At 44.7% G+C, this 22,240-nt stretch overlaps 1 protein-coding gene across 2 annotated transcripts in view; it reads right to left on the bottom strand.

Moving 5' to 3' along the window:
• Positions 1 to 711: 711 nt before the first annotated feature.
• The window catches only part of RTN1 (reticulon 1), a gene marked incomplete at both ends in the record, with an annotated part of 116,892 nt that continues 95,363 nt past the window's right edge, over positions 712 to 22,240 (bottom strand). The window contains 7 exons of one of the 2 annotated variants that reach the window (XM_082283933.1): positions 712 to 754; positions 1,541 to 1,599; positions 1,690 to 1,736; positions 2,123 to 2,192; positions 3,060 to 3,198; positions 4,124 to 4,331; positions 16,368 to 16,428. In XM_082283933.1, the coding sequence (XP_082140059.1) occupies positions 712 to 754; positions 1,541 to 1,599; positions 1,690 to 1,736; positions 2,123 to 2,192; positions 3,060 to 3,198; positions 4,124 to 4,331; positions 16,368 to 16,428 (627 nt within the window). Of the gene's footprint in view, positions 755 to 1,540; positions 1,600 to 1,689; positions 1,737 to 2,122; positions 2,193 to 3,059; positions 3,199 to 4,123; positions 4,332 to 16,367; positions 16,429 to 22,240 lie in introns of those variants that run through there. The other variant, XM_082283932.1, reaches the window with a different exon arrangement.

The raw sequence follows: 22,240 nt of genomic DNA, 5'->3' as shown, positions 1-22,240 counted from the left end.
AGTCCATAATTAAGTCCATTAGGAACTACAGAGAATGTAATACAAATCGTAATAAATTGAACATGCTGGAACTTTCCAGTTACCATACATGTAAATCAGCCTGTCAATCCTTTACGACAAAAGTACTGGGTTTTGTTTTCTTTTTATCCTTTTTTGAGTTATACAAAACTGATTACCATAAGTACCGATTACTGTTTATTTTATTTGTGCTGGAAAACACTAAAACATCAGTCTACAATTCTATATAGTTAATAAAGATGAATCCAACCAGCAACCCAGTGACGTAGAAGCAATTTTAACTATTGCATCAAGTGCGCTAAGCAGGAAAGCCCCTAGCCACATGTAACATTAAAAGTTATAGAAGCAATGCCAATAGAAGAAGGAAAAACACTAAAAAAAAAAAAAATTAAATAAAGAGGTCAATATTATTTAGGCTCTCACCATCATGCACTTTATAAGCAACACAAAAAACCACATCTAGTACACTTTTCTCTTTACTATACTTTAGTGCTTGACACAAGTGATTGCAAATATTCTAAGTGCAGAAGCAGCAGGGGAAAAGCACTGCTTCTGAGTTTTATGTTTCTAAGATTATGGTGTCAAGAAAAAAAAAGAATGATAAATTTGCAGTAAAGTGTAAGAACAGAGCTGTTTTCACTCCAGATTTCCCCATTATGCACTACTGTAGTAGATGAATTCTTGATGTCTGCTTTACTCTGCCTTTCTCTTAGCACCTGGGATTTTAGCTTGAATCCTAAAAAATAAAGAAGAAAAAGAAAAAGGATTATATGGTGAGGCAGTTATTCCATTCCAGTGGTTCCCCACTTGGACTCTTGTCCAGGGACAGTCTCTAGTCCATGTTCAGTGTGTTGTCTCAACAGGTGAATCAAAGTGCCATGAGAAACAGAAGCCATGCCCATCTAGGTGTTCTTAAAGCCCTGGTTTTCGGCAGTTCATGTAACCTTGGGATGTGTTCAGTGATATTCTCCCCCCAGCATTATTTCTCCATGGTCTATTGTCTATAGAAAGCCAGGAAGGAAGTCTAAAAAATGAATTTTCAGTACAAAATTTCACCCAGGTCTTCTGCCTGTTCCATGGGGGTTTGAAACACTAAAGATCATGGTGCTTCCAGGTATTTTCTTTCTGTAACAGGGCATTGTTCTAACTCCCACTTTGGTCATTAATGCTATTAACTCCCCAAATGCAAAAAAACAGGCTTGGATTGGTCAGTGGGGAAGAGAATTAACTCATTCCTTCCTGTTTGTCCTGGCCAGGTGTGGACATCAGTCCACGATTGGGCTGCTCTGTCCACGGTTCCCCCAAAAGGCAGGAGAGGGGAGAGAAGGATGGAGTGCCTTACTCTGCGCTCAGCTGGGAGGGTCTCCAGGGATCTGCCCTCCCTCAACCTCTCACTTTCCAGGATCTGGGGAGGACACCACTGATAGGACACAGTGTCTCCAGGACCAGCCAGGTCCCAGCCACCCCCAGGGCACCACAGACTCACAGCAGGAGCTGTGGTGCAGTCAGCTGCTGAACTCACTTTGCCACGACCGTGTTTATGTGGGTCCGCACCAGCCCCAAGTATTGATCGATCTGTGCCTGCAAAGAGCAAGAGGAGACCAAGTCAATGAGGCAACAATGAGGCAGAGCCACCCAGACACCCCAAATGCACCGTGCAGACAGACCTACCTGGTACTTGTCATATACAACGGGGAGAGTAAACATAGACACCACAGCTGAGGACAAAAAGAGCACAGTGTTATGTTCCTGCAGATCAGATTCCTCCAGAGGAGAGACCTACTTCAGTGGCAAACACTTTATCGTGCCACTTGGTCAGCTGATCCACCAGGGAGCTTTGCATTAAAAATGCACTTTGCTCAAGCCTCCCAAATATGGAATTCCCCATTGCTCTGGGACTGGGAGCTGCAAAACCATAAACTGCAAAGTAGTTCTAGCAGGAGGGACAGTGTAAGAGAACAGCGAATATTTACTGGGGAGGGAAATAAATGGTGGTGGTTTAGCTGAGGGGAAGGCATGCCAGGGATAGGCTGTTTTGTCTAAGTCAAAATCGAGGGGGACTTCAAGTTAAAAATAGATTTTTAAAAGAAATGTTGATTTTTACCCATTATCAGAAGAGTCAGGCCATTGAAGAGGGCTCCCACGTAAGTCAGCAGCCACATTAGTACTGCAAACTAAATTAAAAATTGATCATTACATCACCTCCAGTGTCAGCACAAGAAGAAATTAGTTTGCTTAACTAGCTAACGTAACAGCACATTAGCCTTTTTTAATGTGGGAGTGGTTAAGTAAGGCACATTAGGAACTAGGTAGTTTTTCTAGGTGTATAAACCCCATTCTCCATTCTGCTTCTTGCCCTCTCAGCTGAGCTTTCACGTCTATTTAGAGCTTAAATTGCAGACTTATAGGACTCTGCATTGAGAATGGTATAGGCAGATCTCTGCATCCAATTTTTATGATGGCAGAGGTCATCCCAAACAGGTTAACCAGAGCCCTGAACTGATAATCCCACTTGAGGGTGAGAGATGTGTACCTTTTCCTAAAATTCTTTACTAATTTAGGAGCCTAACCCATGTGTGCTCTCCTAATGATTTTCTCTTTGCTCTAAAGGACACCTGCTTGAGTGTAAGGCTAAAAATCAATAATTATTTCAGCAGGGAGTGAAAAAAGACCCTCATCCATAGCAGGAAATGCCACCAGTAGAGGAAATCAAGATTAACAGAGGGGAACATTATTTATAGCAAAGCAATAGAAAGCATAATGCTTCTAGATGATGCATCTAGGGATGCTTCTAGAACTGACATGGAGCTAAGCTGGTTCTGCAAATTTATCTTATTACCTATCACTACATTCAAATGCAGAGTGCCAAACCTCTAAAATGCTGGAAACAAGCAGTTTTAAAATCAAAAAGCAGAACAACTTTCATATTTGGAACTACACAAAACTAGGTTTCATGACAACCCTGTCAACATGGGAAGCAGCTCTTTGAAATGTAGATTGATCCTCTAGAGAGGGGTTAAAAATATTTAAAGCAATCTTACTTTTAAAGAATCCACGAGGTCCTGAACGAGAAAGAGTCTCCTCAGCTCTTTGACTGTGCTGTTGACGTATAGCTGGAGACAATCTGTGTATTTCTGGATCTGGTCCTGTGAAAGATTCATCTCCATCTCCAAGTAGGCTCTGCCAGAAACACAGTCCCGTTACAAATCCAGGAAGTTTCCCCTGCTGTTCATGCTCGTACCCATCCACCCCATCCTTCCCTCCTTCACAGACCTCATTTCTGTGTGCTGGAGCAACTTGTTCCCCTCTCTGCAGGCACAGGGCCACCAGCACACCCTCCTCACCTTGCACGATCCATCTCCCTGGGTGATTGCTGAGCTGGAGCTGTTTGCCTCCAGCCTCACCCTCGTCCCACAGAGAGCCTGGTCTTGATGGGATTTCTCTCTTTTCCTCAGCCAAAGATGGATACAAATCTGACCTGGGAGATTTCCCCACAAATTTCTCTGCTGTTCTCTGAGTTACTCCCCCATACTGAGTTGCAGCTCAGAATTGACCCAAGTGAAGCAGAAGGAGCAGCACCCCAACAAGGCTCTTTTTCTCTGTGTCCGTGTGTGTTTGCAAACCACACCAGTTCCATGACCTGGTTTACCAACTTTTTGGCACATCAGAGGGGAAAAGATCACTGTGCTCATGGAGCAAACCCCCCAGACCTCGTAGAGAGTGGGGAGACACTGGCACCATCATTTAGATATTGGGTTGCTGGAGAAAAGATAGAGGTATTTTCCTTCTATGCCCAAGAGATTGTGCCCAGAAACAATGCTCTTTTTGCTTGCACGTAAGCTGTATTATCACTAACTCTAATGAAACTCTTTTTCTCCATTTGCTTACAATTTCCTGCATCTTTTTGAGAAAAAAAACCCCATGTCTTAGAGGACGATGATTTCTGTGGCGTTCTGTTTTTCTCTCCAGGATCTAAGCCAATAGAGCCTTACAATTTTTGAGATGCTGTGGAACAGAAAACATTATTATTTCCCGCTTTCTGAGCGAGAAGAGAATTTCATCCAGCACAAAAGCAGCACTTGGGCATCACTACAAAGCCACTCACTTGAAGGGGTGGCCCTCGTCCGTCTTCTGCACGGCCTGTAGGACCGATTTGTAGATTCTGAAGCTGATGGTGGCCGAGAGGCCGGCCAGGGCCAGGTAGGCCACGACGCTGACGACGCTGAACTGGGTCAGGGAGAAGAGCAGCAACAGGAGGCTGCCGAACACGATCCCTGTCTGCTTGATGTCACGCCAGTACAACAGGTCGATAGCTGGGGGGAGAAGACCAAATTGTTAAAGGTGGCTATCGAGGGTGGCCACCGTGGCCACTGGGACCCTCGGAGTGCTTGCAGGAGGGCGAGGGGAGCAGTGATGCTCCTGCTCACAGCAGCATCAACAAAAGCTCCTCAGCAGGAGCGGTGAAGGGACTTGAGCGACGCGCTGAGGAAATTACAACTGATGACCTACTTGAAATCCTTGTTTTCCTTGTGCCTGTGCCTGGGTTAGATAAGATGGATGAATATCTCCAACCACAGCACGGTGGGTGGGTCTCTTGCAGCAGCAAGGCAAGTGCAAGCTGAGGCTTGTGTTGTTGCTAGGGCTTTATGGAAGATTTCAACCTTCCTTGCATTTACTCAATCTGAAAATTCCAAATTTTTATTTCTTTTTTCACGAGTTCAAATGCCAAATGCTTGATCAAAGCGTTTTCCAGTTTTGGTTGTTGATAAATGAGTGAGAAAGTTTGGGGCTACCCACTATAAACCACTTTCCCATTCAAAGTTCTGACAATTCAATTTTGTTATTTCATTAGTTTTGAGAAAGGAAGAGACTCCTGGCTTTACCACTGCTTAACAGTTCCATGAGTAGGAAACCATTTTTCAGGTAAGGCCTTCAAAAACAGAATAAATCTCTCTTGCTACTCAATCCCACCATCTCAGAAATACTAAAAAGAAAAAAAAAAAGAAGAAAAAAAGCTTTCTGCTTGTTATATAACTTCCCCCATCCACAGGAGGTGCTGGTTAGAACAAAACAAGTGCATAAGACCCTTTTCAACTTGTGCATTTTTACATTTGTTAAGCAGTTAGTTTTTACAGTGTTTTTCACCCACTTTGTATAGTTTTTTTCAGCCGCTCCAGCAAAAGATTTTAGCATCAGAGACAGCCACTAAAAAGCAAAATTTAATGAAAGGATTGTGGAATATCCAGTCCATAAAGGTGAATTTAATCTGTTTACACCCACAACCTGTTTCTGAGAGGACTCTTCATCCAGCCAGAGAACATGCTCATGACAATCTAAACAAAACATCTTTAATTTCGCACACTGCACAAGTCCTCAAGAACAGCTTGAACACACCACCAGCCAAACAGATTTGAGAGATGCCACTTGTCAAATCATTCTGAACAAAGAGTAAATTCAGGAAAACTGCAATCTGTCAGGAAAAAAAAAAAAAAAAAGAAGTCACCAATACTAAAAGAAACAAAATTAATCCAGCCTCCTAGTCCTTATCATCTAATCTCCAAAAATTGTGAGTCACCACGCCATGTTTGCCTTGAGTCAATGAGTTACATTACTCATTACTGTTATACGTATTAGCCTGGCTTTACAGTGATGGGCTTGAATGCAAAAATTGGTGTTGTATTACTGAGCTCTCTTCTCTTTGTGCACCATTCACACCCAATTACATTCTCCATTAATATACACTCTATAATAACCTTTTGCTATTTTTAAGCATTCAGCACCAGACCTGTGATCATGAGCACACATGACTGGATCCTATGGGCTGCACGGAAGCCGTGGGACAAGGGACCTTGGTGCCTGTTTTGGGATCCTGGGTGCTGACTCCACAAAACAGGGATCAGTCTCTTACAGATACACGCCCATGTCTGCTTCCTGCAGAAACCCTGGCACAGGGAGTGGGGAATGCTCCAAAATGCAGTTACAGCATCCTCAGAGCACCTGTATGAGGAGGTTTAGCAGCAGACACAGCTGTACTGCAGGACCCAGCTGGAGCTCCACAGATTGCTCACAGTGCTGAGGCTCCATCCTTGCAAACCGTCCTTACAAAATGGCATCCAGAACACAAGCGTGCAGGTTTGGCTGTTTTTCATATTCTTTTTCAGTAAAGGTGCTGCAAAATCCTGCAGCACACAAATGGGTGCTTTCACCAGCATTTGGACAGGAGGTATTATATTTTCTGTGAGGGTGGTGAGGCCTTGGTACAGGTTCCCCACAGAAGCTGTGGCTGCCCCATCCCTGGAAGTGTTCAAGACCAGGTTGGATGGGTCTTCCAACAAGTGGAAGTTGTCCCTGCCCATGGCAGGAGGGCTGGAACAAGATGATCTTTAAAGTTTCTTCCAACCCAAACAATTCTATGATTCTGTGATTATTCACAAGATGATATTTTTTGTGCTCAAAAATTACTCTGTCAGAGGACAGTACTGGAAATTTATGCAAATCTGACTTTAAGTTACTTAAGTTTTCTATCACACAAACCCTCAACATTAAATTAAATAAGCCCAGGTGAGCTGGTGTATGTGGTACATCATCTGCTGATGACAGAAAAAGGACACGTAGCAGGGGAAAACACTCCCTGGGACACGGGCAGTAGAGAGGCAAACAAATGACAGCTGAGCCAAAAAATACAAACCTGACTCCAACAGAGTTCCCTGAGTCAATCCCAATTAATTATAAGATCCAAAACGAGCAACTAAGCCTTTTTCTTTCAATGATCTTCCAACCCATACTCCTGCAGACTGGCAGTGGGCTGCATTCTCATGCAGAGAGATGCCAAACTGCATTTTCTCATTCCCCTCAAACGGGAAGGTGCTGAGTTACTCAAGAGAGACTAGACCAGGTATGTGTATATCCTGAAAGCTGTCTGTTCCTGCCATGCAATGGCTGGGATATTTACTCAGCTGTATCAGGTAAGGAAAGGATCAGAGAGAGATGGACAGAGGCCAAGTGACACAGTTCTGGGGACATGCATGCACAAGGGAGAAGATGAAAAGCATCTGGCCTCTTTCTCCAGCCAAAGGAGACCTTGATGAGAGGGATCCTGTATCTTTTAGACCTGAGGCAAATATTCCCATGTGCATAGGGAAAAAAAAGTGCCAACAGCTAGTTGGAAAATCTCAGCATAGGAAAGGGAGATAATAGTTGAATGACTTTTACATGGCTCTCCCAGTGCCCAGGTCCAGCCTGGGAACACATTCCCCCCCCCACCCACGGCCTGCCAGATCTGCCAGGATTTTCAAGGGCAGGAAGCACATCTGCCTTCTCCTCATCTCCCTCGGAGGGATAGGGAGCTGCAGCACTGCTGCCCTCTCAAGCTGTTCGGGTGGGATTTGCTGCTCCTGCAGCCATTCCTCCTCCTCCTTCTCTCCCTTAAGGAGAAGGGGCTCAGCTGAACCTCTTTGCAAAAGGTGATACAGGAGGGAGGTGAATCTCACAGCTCCTTGGGCAGTGAAGGGGAAGAAGGAGAATCCAGAACTGGAAATCAGTGGAGACTTGGGGAGAATTTGGCTGACAGGCCTCAGGGATTTGAGCTGTATCAGCTCCCCTGGAATTTAGATGCTGCTAAAAACACCTGAGCTACACCTTTCACAGCCATGTTTTCTCCTTCAGTTGCAGCTTCAGTCATTTCAAAGGCTTTTTACATTATTGGAATGGAATGGAATGGGAGAGCATAGCATAGCATAGCATAGCATAGAACAGCATAGAATAAGAATAGAATAGAATAGAATAGAATAGAATAGAATAGAATAGAATAGAATAGAACAGGACTGACTATTTCAGTTGGGAGGCACTTACAACCATCACCTACTCTAACAGCCTGACCAATTCAGGGCTGACCAAAAGCTAAAGCATGTTGTTGAGGGCATTTTCCAAATGCCTCTGAAACACTGACAGTTTTGGGGCACTGACCATCTCTCTGGAAGCTTGTTCCAGGGTTTTACCACCCTCTTGGTAAAGAAATGCTTCCTCACTGAGACAGTAGTCAAACACATTTTTGTCCTACATTTCCTTACGTAAACAAATCTCCCTTAAAAGCAGGCAGAAGTGCACTGGGTGAAGAATGCACCAGCTGGGATCCTTTGCATGGCTTCCTCAGAGTGCCGTTTTCTCCTGTAACCATTTACACCAGAGCCAAAATACCTGTCACATCAGTACCTGATGCTGTAAATAGAGACCAAGGGGCAAAGGAATAAGAAATGTTCTCCTTTACCATCAGGTCAATCCAGCCTTGCATCAACTCTCCTCACACCCTTTCTTTTCCATTCTAAACAGGAACAAAAATTAAAGATGAGGTTGTCCACCACATTTATACGTCTGCCTTGAGTCTCACCTCAGCCTACATTCATGTAAAACTGGTTAAGATACCAAATAACTCCTCCCAAACACTCTCTGACCCCATGGGTTTAATGTCTTCCACTAAGTATAACCAGTGTCTGAGCCTTTGCTGAAGGGCAGCTGCCTGTTCCTGCCTGCACCCCTTCCTTGGCATACTGAAGAGACAACCAGCCAGGCTCAGAGCAGCCTCCCCAGCACATGGGGACACAGTGGGAATGAGGATGACAGGGCCAGGAGCCGAGCTGGAACTGCAGCTTTCACACGCACACTCCTCTGCAGAGCCACTCACCAGCATACGCTGGCCCCACGCTTGGCCAGGCTGAGACAGCTTCCAGCCCAGCTCTAAGGTGGGTACAGCATTTCCCAGATAAATTAAAGGACAGAGGATCCCTCACAGCATGAATTAGCCACATAATAATTAAGTGCTTTGGTCAATCAGAAGGGAAAGGATAAAAGGTCCTAGTGTGGTGCAGGGTCCTGCAAGCGCTGGGTGTTTTAGTGGGAGGGGGTGTGTGTGTGCACGGTGCCGCCCAGACCCCACCACAATGGCACAATTCTGAGCAATGCACGCTGAATATTCATGAGGCAGGAGGCTGGTGCCACGTGAGGCTGTCGATGTGTGATGTGCATGCAATTGGACAGGGGCTCAGTCTGTTTGGCTGAGCAAGATCCACTTCCAAGAGCCAAAACGCCAACTTCAAACCACCCAGTTTGCAGTGAGGATTTGCAAAAGGGGTTTGGGCATTGAAATCAGCCTTGGCTTCACTTGAGGGTTGCGCTCCTTCTGTTTTGAAAATCACTACTGTAAAATCCTGACGGTGCCCATTAACATGCAGAAGCTGTTCAGCTGTAGCTTTCCATGATCTCCCTTCAGCCTCCTGGAAGGAGGGAAGCAACATCACTTTGCCTTCTTTACAGTACAACTCACCAGAGGTCTGAGTCATTTGTGGAAGTATAAAAGGACTCTGGGTTTTGCCAGAACTGCCTCAGACTCAAAATTATTTGCATTTATTAAGGAAGACTTACCAGCCATCTTTAAGACAACAGTGCTGCAGGTCACTGCCACTGCCTTTGAAGAATTTTTCTGGAGAAGCGTGTCTGATGAGCTATTTATCTGCAAGTATCGCCTGCTTGTGCTTTTTAACTCTCAGCAGAACTTGCAAAATGTTACTCAAGTAGTCCTCTAGTAGAAAGATTTTTCAAGGGTGCCAAAACAGTGCTTTAAAGCCATACTTTATGGCAGAACCTCATCTGACTAAACTAATGGGATCCTGCACTTGGGTCCAACTCCCAGACTAGCAAAGGTGAACTCTATGGTACAAGAAACCACCTGTTAATATGAACAGCTGGTAAATACCCATGCTTGTGGGGCAAGCTAAAATTAACCTCGGAAATGTAAGAAACAGTAGCAGCAGGCAGTGCTTGTGCCAGCAAGGAATGGCTCCCTAGTGCCTGAAAGCTCTCACAGCTCTTACCATGGCTTGCAGCAGAAAATGTTTCTTCTCCTCAGTATTTGCTGCCAAAAAAGCCCTAAGACAGATGTGGGCGCTGGAAAGGGCAGTGCCAAGGGAGACTAATTAAAAATGCTCCTGAATCCATTCCTCAGGACCTGGAAACACAAGGGCTGGGCTTTGGTGGTTTACATGGTCCCCAGAAGCTTCGTGGCAGCTGCAGGCCCAGCCTCCTGAGCAGAGATCCCAGGGGGAGAAGAGAGGATCCAAACCAACTTGTAGCTAAAATGTCCTCCTTCATGGTTATGTTTTCTAAAATACTTCTGAGGGAAAAATGGGGATCTTTCCATCCCATGTCTCAAAGAAAGCATTTTAGTATGAAAATCAATGATAGACCAAGCAGAGACTGGACAACTCAGGTCTTCCACAGCTTCTCCTCTGAAAATCTCTCTTCTCTCCTTTTGACTTTGCAAGTTTTTCCACTACTGCAACAACTGTGCAAATAGATCATGCATCAAGCAGGATTTCCATGGAAGTTAGAACAAAAAGTGTGAGCAAACCCCTGGTACCCAGCCTTCAAATGAGGCCCATGGGCCTTGATGATTATATAAAAGGTTGTATGCTCTTTAGTACACTACTAACACCCTTGGAGGTGTTCAAGCTGCCCTCCCCACCATGCAGGTACCACCAGGCCTCCTGAGGAGCTAAAACTCAATGGGTTGTACAGCTTCACTCCCTGTCTAGTAATAGTTTTTCAAGAGAAGTGAGAAAAATCTGTACACAGCCTTTACTTCTGTACACAATGTAATGTTACAGCTTCATAAATCGAAATGATTTCATAAGGCATTTTTCAGACCTTCTGGGAGTGAAAATATCAGGAAACACAATTTAAAAAAATTAAGAACAGTCTTGTTTATAGCATTGTCACAAAAGTATTTGACAACAAATATGACAATACTGTAGGTTTTGGAGTAAAAATAAATATTGCTCGTACTCAAAGCAAGCCCAGTTTGCAGCTTTAACCACAGGACAGGCTTTCCCTCTCCTCTCTGGTGAAGGATCCAATGTGGACATTGCTCTCCTCCCCACAACAGATTTGATTCTAATGTAATACAGATGGATACACAGTTTAATGAGCAGCCTGGTGCCTTCAGGAGACTGCTGTGATGAACAGCAGAGCCAAGACAGAGTATCTGTGCTGTTTCATGAGGCATACCTCCTGACCCTCCATCTTCATCCTTGAGGAATTTCTCCATACCTCTACCTCTTGTACACACTCTGACCATTAAATTCCTGTCCTCAGTTCAGCTTTGTATTTTTATCATCCACCTGTTTTGAGACTTAACTTAAAAGTTCAGACCTTCTTGGTCCCCAGAGTCTGATGAGAGGAGACCTGGAACAAGAATAGGATCAGGGAAAAGGAAAACCTTGGCACATACATGCCCTCCATGTTATGTCCTACAACACCTGCAAGATCAAGACGTGGGCAAAAAAGTATTGATTGATTGCCTTGTGTGAGGCACCAGGACTGGCAGTAAAAGAGGATTGCCAGTAAAAAATCAACCCTACAACCACACCACACACAAGTCTACTGTAGCATTTATTATTACTAATTATTAATGATGATGTGATTGGTGCTGCTATTAATCATTATGCTGTTGTTATTTTCATGTGAGAGATGCTTTAAGACCAGGATTGAGCACAGCAACAGGAGAAACACACAACTCCTGCTCATCAAATTGTATCACTGCCTGCCTTGGCCAGTTTCTGTGGAGGATGTTATGGCTCTCACCTTAAGTGGGCAGAAACCAAGGAGGCCAAGCAGAGCCCTTGAATGCAGTTTCTGAGTGCACATAATGCTATGGAAATGTTAAGAGTTTCCCAAGATACTCTTGGACCAAAGGAATAGACCTGGACTCTCTCTTAGACTCTATCCAAACGTTTTAAAATCTGCAGATTTTCAAAATGAGTGGTTCAGGTTTATGGTATTTATAATTAAATACGATGTGGAGAAAGTATCCCTTCTGATATCAAAAAAGCCTCACCAGAACTCACTTTCCAGACCCCTAATGAGAACAAAAGCAGCCCTCCAATACTGCCTTCAGCTATTGCCCCACCATCACCCTCTTGATGGAGTTTAAATGAATCCTCAGGGAATACCTTAAAATACTCTTACTTTGGGGGAATTTTCACCTTGTTCTGGCAATGAAAGCCAGAGTTCTTAAAAGCCATCAGTTCTTAAAAGACATGGCTCTGAGCAACCTGGTCTGGTGGAAGATGTCCCTGGCCATGGAAGGGGGGTTGGAACTGGATGGTCTTTAGGGTCCCTTCCATCCCAAACCATTCTGTGATTCTGTGATGGTACAGCAGGTGTGCAGAGCACAGATTTTTTTTTTTTTTTTTGTCATCAACAGGAACGTGCTGGAAGAATAATTGATACAATTTCTGCATCAGTGACAACAAAAATGAAAGCAAATCTGAAAGTGGTAAATAATCTTGACAAATTTCCTTCAAACTTCACAGGAAATCATCTGTCAAATTAGGAATTAAATTCCCCCTAATTTGGTCTAGTTTTATGAAACTATTAGCTAAATTGGTTACAGCAAGTGATTACTTGGTTCCAAGGTTTTAACCCTACCAAGATCCAACATAAGAACCAAATACTGGGACAGATCTTTATCAAGTGGACCCCAGCTGAGAGATCAGCCCACAATATTTTCAGGAAAGCACCGAAGGCACCAACTGGCTGAAGTTATATTCTCATTATAAAGCTGTATTAGACTTCACAACTGTCAATAAGATTACAGATTAACAGCATGCAACCATGTTATTGCCATCGAAATTCTTTATCAATCTTAAAGTGGGGAACATCACCATGAACAGTTGCTACAGCTTCCCATCACCCTTTGGAAACCAATGGATATACCAATCAAGTAAGGAAGCTGGCTCTCTGAAAACAGCTGCCAAGAAAATGATAATCAGTAACTGCAGTCCCAGCAGAGCTATGTCAACTAGATGGATTTGATGAAGTCTGCAGTCCTTTTCCACATTAAGTTATAATTATGTAGTGGTGGCTAAACCATGACAAATTATAATGTGGGTAATATTTAGGATCATTTCTATGAACAGTTCACGGGCCCGTGTCTCTGGATCTTTACATTTTTCTTTTTCAACACCTCTCACAGAAGGTTAAAGCCTGACACTTATGACCACCCAAGAGCTGGCATGTAGAAGGAAGAGTGGAAAAGGGAATATTCATGAGGACCAGTGTACTGACATCAAGTAACTCCACCCAGCTGGGGTGCAAACTTGGGCACTGATCTCTTCTCTCTGTTGACCAGTGACAGGACCTGAGGGAATGGCTGGAGCTGTGTCAGGGGAGGTTTAGGCTGGATATTAGGAAAAGGTTCTCACCCAGAGGGTGGTTGGACACTGGAACAGGCTCCCCAGGATAGTGGTCACAGCACCACACCTGACTGAGTTCAAGGAGCATTTGGACAATGCTCTCAGGGTGGGATTGTTGGGGTGTCCAAGAAATTGGACTCTGATGATCGTAGTGGGTCCCTTCCAACTCAGGATATTCTGTGGTTCTATGTCCTTCCTAATCCAGAGAAACCTCTCCATCAGTGTGTGAACCTGTGTTCTGCTGAGCTGAGTCCCTGGGGAAGGCACAGGGAGCTGCTCCTCCACCTGAAGCTGGAGGCTGCCCTCGCCCAGCAGCTCCCAGCGGGAAGCTGCGCTCTCTGTCACACACTCGTGTCACACACACAGCTGGCACTGGCCATAGGCTGTTCCTCCAAGGCCCACAGCCACCAGCACGCCCAGGTGGGGACATTTCTCCTCACACTCATGCATTATGCATGGCTCCATCCCAGCCTGCTTCAAATGCATCACCTTCCAGTGCGGACATGACTTGGGCGTGGAAGTCATTGCAATTCCCCAAAGCCACCCATGCTAACATTATGAATGAAGCAGACGCCCAGCAGGGGTGAATTACTGTCCTGCCCACCCAAGGACTGGATCACAATCTACCTTTGCTCTAATCCCACTGTACCTGCAGGATGGGCAGGTAAAAACCAGTATTTCTAAATGTGTGCAGCAGCAGCAGCAGTTGATTCACTGCAAGGGAAATAACAGTACCTTGACTGAGTGGGGCAAAGTCAAAGCTTCACCAAGAGTCTCTGCAGCTTCTTGGGATCCCCACCCAATTTGACACCAATTACAAATACTACATGATCAATTCAATGATACAGTTAGTTACAGGCTTGGTTGTTTAGTAATCAAAACTTTTGTTAACCTCATTGTTGTATCTGCATAATTTCAGTAAGAATATGCTCTGTATTTACTGAGGTTTCTCTCTGCATCTGTTACACTCACAGACACATTCCAGACTTTTCAGGGAGGAACCATAATTCCACTGACAACCAAGATGGCAAAATTATACAACTCCAGATTTGCACAAAACTGATATTCCAGGTTGAGACAGAGACAACATGAATAATAGATATTAAAGGAATCAATGAATCATCTTTAGTCTTCATTCTTCTGAATTTTAAATTTCCTCTATTTTATCTGGGACTGATCAAAGAATTTTGATGACAGAAATAATATTCTATGGCTATTTCATGTTTTCTGCAGGATCACTTTGGAATCATAAAGCACCACCCAAGGAAAAGAAAAAAAATATGCAAATACTGGTGGAAGCGAGGCAAGTGATTTATTTTAACTGCGTTGATTTTTTCAGACCTGGGATTTTTTTTCAAATCAGCATGGGACACATTGTGTCATTCAATTTTCATCAAATCCACCCCACTTTCAAAAAGGAAAGCACTAAAGGAGAGAAGCCCCACTATTATTATTAATTATTAACTAAACAACAGCAGCATGCCCTTCGTTATTCCCCTTTTTTAATTTATGATTTTTTTTTTTTCTGATAAAGGAAATACTGCATTTGGTTCTAAAAACAGGTGGTTCAGCAAACTGACTCAGCAAATCAATATTTTCATAAGAATCAGCAAAATATTGAGCATTTTTAAAGAAAAACCCAAACCCAAACCCCACCCTACAAGGAAGTTTATCTGCGAAGCTCAGATGAAAAGACCCTGAAGTTAGTTCGTAACTCTCCTATATAAGCTTAATGAATCCAACAAACGTAGGGAAAACCCTTGCCTTTCATTTCGGTGTGGAAAGCCGGAGCTGCTGGAGCCTGGCATTTAACAGGTGCATCTGTTTACTTTCCAGCTACTCATCTTCCTTAAAAAAACTTCAGTTCCTAAATACAATTAGATGCTGAATTGAGATTGCAAAAATATCAAGCCCCCTAAAGACAAGAGTCTGAAAGGTTTCCCCATCCCCACCCCTCCCCAAAAAGCACTTTAGGAAGGTTTTCCAGCTTCTGTTGCATCGAGCTGCGTTTATCAAACTATGTCTGCAAGCATCCTGGACCCTTTAATGAGATGATGCTATGGAGTAATCTCTCTCCCAGGGACCCTGCTGTGAGCATCAGCATCATGAACTGACTATTCAGTGTAAACATGCACCTTAAAATTAAAAAATACATCCAAACAAAGCCTGCCCGAAGCAGCCCCAGCCCGCCTGGCAGGATCAGCCGCTAGCTTTTCTCGCTCTAATCTGCCCACCGAGCAGCGTCACAGAGACTGTCTTTTATCAAAACAAAGGCTGGATGCTGGCGGGGAAGTGTGAAGCCGACTAAAAATGGCTGAAAAGCTATCCAAGGCACCCGGGAAGGTGGCCAGCCCCACCCAGCGCAGACACCGACCCGCTCAAAATATGCTGAAAATCAGCCCAAAAGGGAGATGCCATTGTTCCCTTCGCCTACGCGGCAGCGAGACAACACCACCGCAATATTTTACCCCCGAACGAGTGCTCAGGAGCATAATGAAAGGTTTTTTTGGTTTTTTTTTTAAGCAATCCTAGAGCAAAGTAGGAAGCGGGGGGCCATCCCGCGGTGCCCCGGCGCTGTCGCCCTCCTTGCCGAAGCTGCGTTTTCTTTGTGTGACACAAGGCTAAGCCTGGCTCTGGGTGTGTCCGTGGGCAGGAGGCACCCAGGAGCCCAACGCCGCCACCTCCAACCCTCGCCAGCCCCAGCGGGCACCAATGCACCGTCACCCGGCTTCCCTAAAGCCCGAAAGGTAGGAAATCATGCCAGCGATATCCCGACGGAGAGAGTCGAGGATGAGGAATGACGCCGCTAACGGCAAGGGCGGATGCTTTGGGAATGAGCTGTAAGGTGGGAAGGGAGGACCTGTATCCTGGATGCTTTCAGGGTGAGACACCTGGGGATGGGAGAAAATGCATGCCACGAACAGAAATAAGGGCTTTTAATCTTTCTTTCTTAAATTACCCCCAAAGAAAAGCTTCGCGGGGAGGGAGAGGAAACAGCATGCAAAGGCCCACAGGTGAACAATGCAAAAATGGATGGATCCTGCCTTTGCCTCCTCTGCCATGCAGTCCTCCTAGCATGCAACACTAGAATAGATATAATACCCTGACATTTCCAGTTGCTCCAAAGACAGTCCATCTTGGTGGAATCGGCACTGGCTTGCATCTCGGAGAGCTGAGGGATTGCCGGTCCTTTCGTCGGAGGCACTGCGTTACCAGTCAGGCATTCCCGAGCATGGGTGGGTTAGTGGGTATCGCTCCCGTCTCCCCGCTCGGCTCCGGACTGATGCTGTAAGCAGCACAGGCGGAGGGGGAGGGCATATTGTACGCGCTGCGGTCTCCACTGCAGCAAATCAGCAGTGTGATGTGGTTGCCCTAGGGAGCAGGCTCCTTTGAAAAGGGGATGCAGTCCCTTTTCAAATCAAAAGCTTGCGCTCGGGCGGCTTAGCCTCCTAAGCCATGGAAATGGTTAAGGCAACCTGATGGCAAAGAAATAAAACCAAATTGGGTGTGGGTAGAGGGGGGGTGATGAGGGGTGAGCAGTGTTTCCTATGTGTCTGTACAGTTGTGACTGCTCGTGTTCCAGAAATTTCTTGACAGTGATGGAATCTGGTGTTTTTTTCTTTTTTTCTTGTCCCCCTTTTTTTTTTGTTTGTTTTGATTTTGTATTTTGGTTTTGGTGTTTGGGTTTTTTTTTGTTTTTTTTTGTTTGTTTGTTTGTTTTTGTTTTGGTTTTGGGTTTGGGTTTTTTTTGTGAAGGCCAAATTTGACACAACCCCTCCGGGTTTTGATGCCTCCCTCTCCTCTGCCCAGCTGGGTGGGGTCGGGGAGCAGGCAGGAAAAAAACAAGGTCAGGATCCAAGCCCTACACAGCAGCCCCTATTTTGCTACTTTTTTTTTTCAAAACCCTGCGGGCACGGGGTGACCCGTGTGGCCCCCCCATGCCAAGCCCTGCCACACCAGGGTGCTGAGGAATTCCAGTTGCACCCAGGTTTGGGTGTGCAGGGAACAAATGCTGCCTCCTCTCGCTGCCCAAAATGCTGCATGAACCAGGATTTGAGGTGTAAGAGTCCAGGAATACAGGACAATTTGTGAAAGGCCCACTAATAGCTGAGTTTTAACATGGGCCCCAACACTCCTGCAGCAGCAGGACATGGCCTGTGCCTCAGTTTCCCTGCCAATAAACTATTACGAATAGCCTTACAGAGACATCATAACCATGCAATGGTCACACTTGGCAGACATTGGGAAACAAAACCCTTTGCCACTCAACCTGTTCACATTTTCAGATTTTGGGGTGGCTAGTATTATTAAGAAACTCCCCAAAAAGTCACCCTATTTCACTGGAGAGTGACCTGAGATACAGTGTACCAGACTATGTCCAGTCATTTTGGGCAGAATGACCCCAGCTGGGGACCTGTCAGCTCTGAAGCTGGATTTAAACCTTTAGATCGTGACAGTTCATTAAATAACTTCACTTTAGCTGTGTGTTACTGAATTTTGGTTTTTTATGTGGAAATAGACACCAACACAGACACAGTGGGTCATGCACCCATCAGCATGGGGAATAGAATTTGAGCCCCTCTGCTCTTTTGGCTGCAAAAAAAAAAAGATCTTTAATACCTGAGTTAACAGATATCTCCTCCAACCGGGAGTAGTCACTTATCCTGCCCTCAGGTAACTCATCTTATAGAAGAAAGCCAAATTTTAAGGAGATAGTACTATTTTACTCTTTACCTAGGAAACTCTGCTGGGAATACAGAGGCCAACAGCTACTGTTCATGTTCCTAAACCATCCCTGAGATCCCCTAAAACACTTGCTTAGGCTTGAATCCAGCACCTTTATTCCCCTAATGGGGAAATAATTAACTAATTGGGGCAGAACTGGCTTCAACTGTCATTGTATACAGTAAGATTAAACCATCTACAATGTTACAAATCTGGGGTTTGTGTTCTTCCTGCCTTTGTTTATAAAAAAAAAAAAAAAGGAAGAAAGAGGTTGGCAAGGGAGGATTTCTTAAGCATGGACTCATTGGTTTAGACCCTCTGCAAGAGCAGAAAATGTCCCTATTGATACATTTTGCCCTGCAAACTCTTCACAGCTCTGCCATGGCGTTTCCAGCACCAAGCCATAATATGAAGTATTTACAAGCAGTGTGTATAAAACAGAGACATAATTCAAATAAAACTTCTACATCCTTGTCCCTGGAATAGCCACAGACACCCCAAACATAGTGCATAGGTGAAATTCATGGCTGCTGGGCACGTACCACCAGCAATACAGCAGTGAGAAGGCAAAATATCTCTGTTTGGTCTCACTGTAACCCACATTTTTCAGTCAAGTATAAAGGAGAAATTCCCCTTGGACAGAAGAATGGTCCCTGTACATTTATTATCCCAATAATGATTTCTCCTTGCCTTTATTGTTGGTGAGAATTTTTCTTGCCTCAGACTTCATGTCTCCCATTTCCTCTTCCAGGCTACCAAAATGAATCACACCATCAGGCTTCCTGTTTAAATTCTTACTCCCTTTAGGAAAAGTGTCTCTTCAGACCTGGCCCATGTGATTGGACTCTCCCACACTACTTCCAGAACTATTTTAATCCACAGGCACCAGAACCCATTGCTTTACCAGCAGTAACAAGAACACTGCATTTGTGTCAGAAACAGAACTGAACTGGAACAGTGAGATGAACACACTTAGAAAATGCACATGGGCTAAGAAGAGCTTCCAGCGTGCACTCACTTGTCCCAGGACCTGAGGCAGGTGGGGGACAGAAGCAACTCTGTGTGTGACTACAGAAATTGCACAAAATCTCAATCAGCGCTGAGTAGATCCAGGACTAAAATGGCCATTGATAAAAAATGCATTTCCACAATGAGATTTTAAAATATGCATTCAGTAAGTAGTGAGCCAGACGTAGGCCTAAGCACTTGACCATCAATCCTGCAGTTAAGAGCTGGTTCTTTTCCACAGAGCTAAACCAGGACCACCAACTCAACCTCTACTGAGCAGGCTGGAAGGCACAAATAAAAATTGCACTGCCTGGATCTTAAAACAGTGAGACACGCACAGAGATCTTGGCACCAGCTGCAGGAAAGTTCAGTGGTGGAGGAGAGCTTTTCTGTGATCACAAATAGAAGCAGGATGAAAAGTAGTATGTGGAATTTGCTTCCCTTCAGAGCACTGTCCATTGGAAGCCTCCTACTGTGGATGTTACTGAAATTATTACAGATCTTAAGATGTGTTAGTGAGGTCACATGAAGCTCAGTGTTGATGGCACAGCCACAGGCCGAGGGGGCTCATCACCACTTGCCTGTGAGGTATCTCTGCTGGAGATACTGACCTGTGTATGTAGGATGTGGGTGGTAAGGGCTCAGTAAAATAGTTACCCATGGGATCATTGCAGGAAACCACTGGCCAAGTGAACACAAAAGTAGGGTATTGCTGTCTGCCTCATTTCTTGCCCTCCCTCCAACTCCAATAGAGATCACAGAATCGCAGAATCATAGAAGGATTTGGGCTGGAAGGGACCTTAAAGGTCACCTAGTTCCAAACCCTTTGTCCATGGGCAGGGATGCCATCCACTAGACAAGGTTTCTCAAAGCCCCATCCAATCTGGCCTTGAACAATTCCAGGGATGGGGCACCCACATCTGGATGGCCAAATGGGTGCAGACTGTAGCTCAGCAGAGGACAGGGGCACCCTGCCATGGTGTGTGGCCAGCAGGGTTGTGCTCCTTACAGGGACACAGGAAATCCTGCAGCAGGACTGGTGCTCCAGCCTTACCTTGCCTCCCTACAAAGGTCCTCCAGCTTCCACAGTGACCCAACCCACCTGTGCACCGCTGATGAGCTCTGATGAGGTCAGAGTTAGCAAAGTTTAAGGCTTTTTAGATAAATACACTTGAATGGACATAACTGTCCATAAGAGCTCAGTAACCCCCACTGTTCTACCACAGGAACTAAACTTCAGGGCTGTCCCTTAACAATCCCGCTGGAGGGCAGGGGTGGAAGTCAGCTGGTTTCAGTTGGTTTCAAAGATTATTTAATGATTAAAAATCCAAAGACGGAGCTGAAACCACTGTTTGGAGTGCAGTGACTTTGAAGGCACTTTGGACCGATTGTGTTTTCCTGCATCACTCCGTGGGACACATTGAGGGCAGCGCCAGATCTGCGAAGTGGTGCTGAAAGATCCTGACACTTAGCACTTTAGGAGAGCAATAGCATTAAGGGAGATCATTGGGGTTTTTTTCTAAGCTAATTTGTTCTTAGCATTAGCAACAAAAATAGAGAGGATGCTATTTTAAAAGTTGCATTAATATGTCTCGAAGCTCTAAAGAGCAACGGGGAATTTTTGCCTGAGCACTCCAAGGAAGGGCAGCCAGCAATTACATTTTCATGAGGAGGCTGTCAATAGCAGAAGGATGGGCCAAATCCTGGCTCCTGCTCTCATCCTTTTCACTGTCTTGGGCTCATTCTTGCGTATTTTCTGGTCTGCAGAGTCGCTCAGAGGCAGCTCAAAAGGCAAGGCCGTGAGCTGGGAGATGCTGATGGCTATTTCAGGTCCATCACTTCTCACAGTACAGGAAGCACATAGACAGCTCTGTCCTTGCTGTCTTTTGCCCCAGGTCTTTGCTACTTTCTCTTGGAAGATGTAATGCAGGGATGAATTACCTTTTTCCTCAGGTCTTCAGACCACAAAATGAATCAATAAGCTGGTGAAAAAGACAATATGGTCTTAAACTGGAACAATTAAAGTCTGAAGCTGAACAATCTCAATAAAAGAAGCCCCATGTCCTGGCATGTCACATAATGTTCCAGCCTCCATGTGATTTCTTTTTAAGTCTCGAAATGCCTGGATTTATAGGGGTTTTTTTAATCATCGGTCAAAATATTTGAGTTGTTCACAAGGACAAGAAGTGTGATTTTGAGATGTGCTAAGCTTCTGCTCTGCTGTCTCTGTTTCACTTTCTGCTCAGCAAAACTATTCTTCATATCCATCTTTGCTCAAAGGCTGAGATTATAGATGTATTTATCTATATACAGATATATATGGATATATCTAATCATAGAAGTGTGACTTGGAAGGGATCATCAAGTTCCCAACCCCTGCCATGGACAGGGACACCTTCCACTAGACCAGGTTGGTCAGAGCCCCATCCAACCTGGCCTTGAACCTGCCCTCCCTTTTAGGCACTGGAAGATGCTCTGAGGTGTCCCCTTCTCTTCTCCAGGTTCGAGAGTCCCAACTATTTAAGAGGTCTGTAAAATTACCATATATAACTGTATAATAACCATATGTAACTGTATAATAAAACCTTATTACCATAAGAGTTTTGGCAACAACCCAGTGACATGAGCCAAATGAATGGGTGAGAGACCCAGGTGAGACAAGCTTGGTGCTTGCTTCCTTCCCTGGGAATGAGGAGGCCTTTCCTCAAATCCTAGTAAATGAGCCCTTTGGGGGGAACTCCTTAGATTCAACATTATTGTTAAGCAACAATTTTGGGTTTTGAGCCTCTGATGTTCCTCAGTGAACACGGCACAGACCTTCTTCAGCAGCCATCCCAGAGATGGCCAGGACTCCTGTGGTGCCATTTGAGCTTCCTGATTACTGCAGGCAGCAGCACAACTAACACATAACAATCAGTTTTGATTTATTCCTTGTTCTTCAGAGGTGGATAATTTCTCTTGGTTCTTTAATGTTATTTTTGAACTGTGAGGTTCATAGAAATAAAGGCTCTATTCCTGCCATTGACCTAGAAAAGTCCTTTGATTCTTTCCAGTGGGACTACTTTCTTCAGTTGCTGGGAACCTTAAAATCATGAGTTTCTCTCCTCTGGGGGAGGCAGTTGCTACATCTTCATTCTTTCTTTAAGATTTGATCTGTAAAGCTGAAGAGACCCTAAAACTCTGTCTGACCTCCTGCACTCCCCCATTACAAAGGGAAGTGCTTGCAGCTTATTCCTATTTTC

Source organism: Coloeus monedula (genome assembly GCF_965178545.1).
Source record: "Coloeus monedula genome assembly, chromosome: 6".
In the NCBI taxonomy this organism is placed as follows: Eukaryota; Metazoa; Chordata; class Aves; order Passeriformes; family Corvidae; genus Coloeus; species Coloeus monedula.
This window is presented reverse-complemented; position numbering and strand designations above follow the sequence as displayed.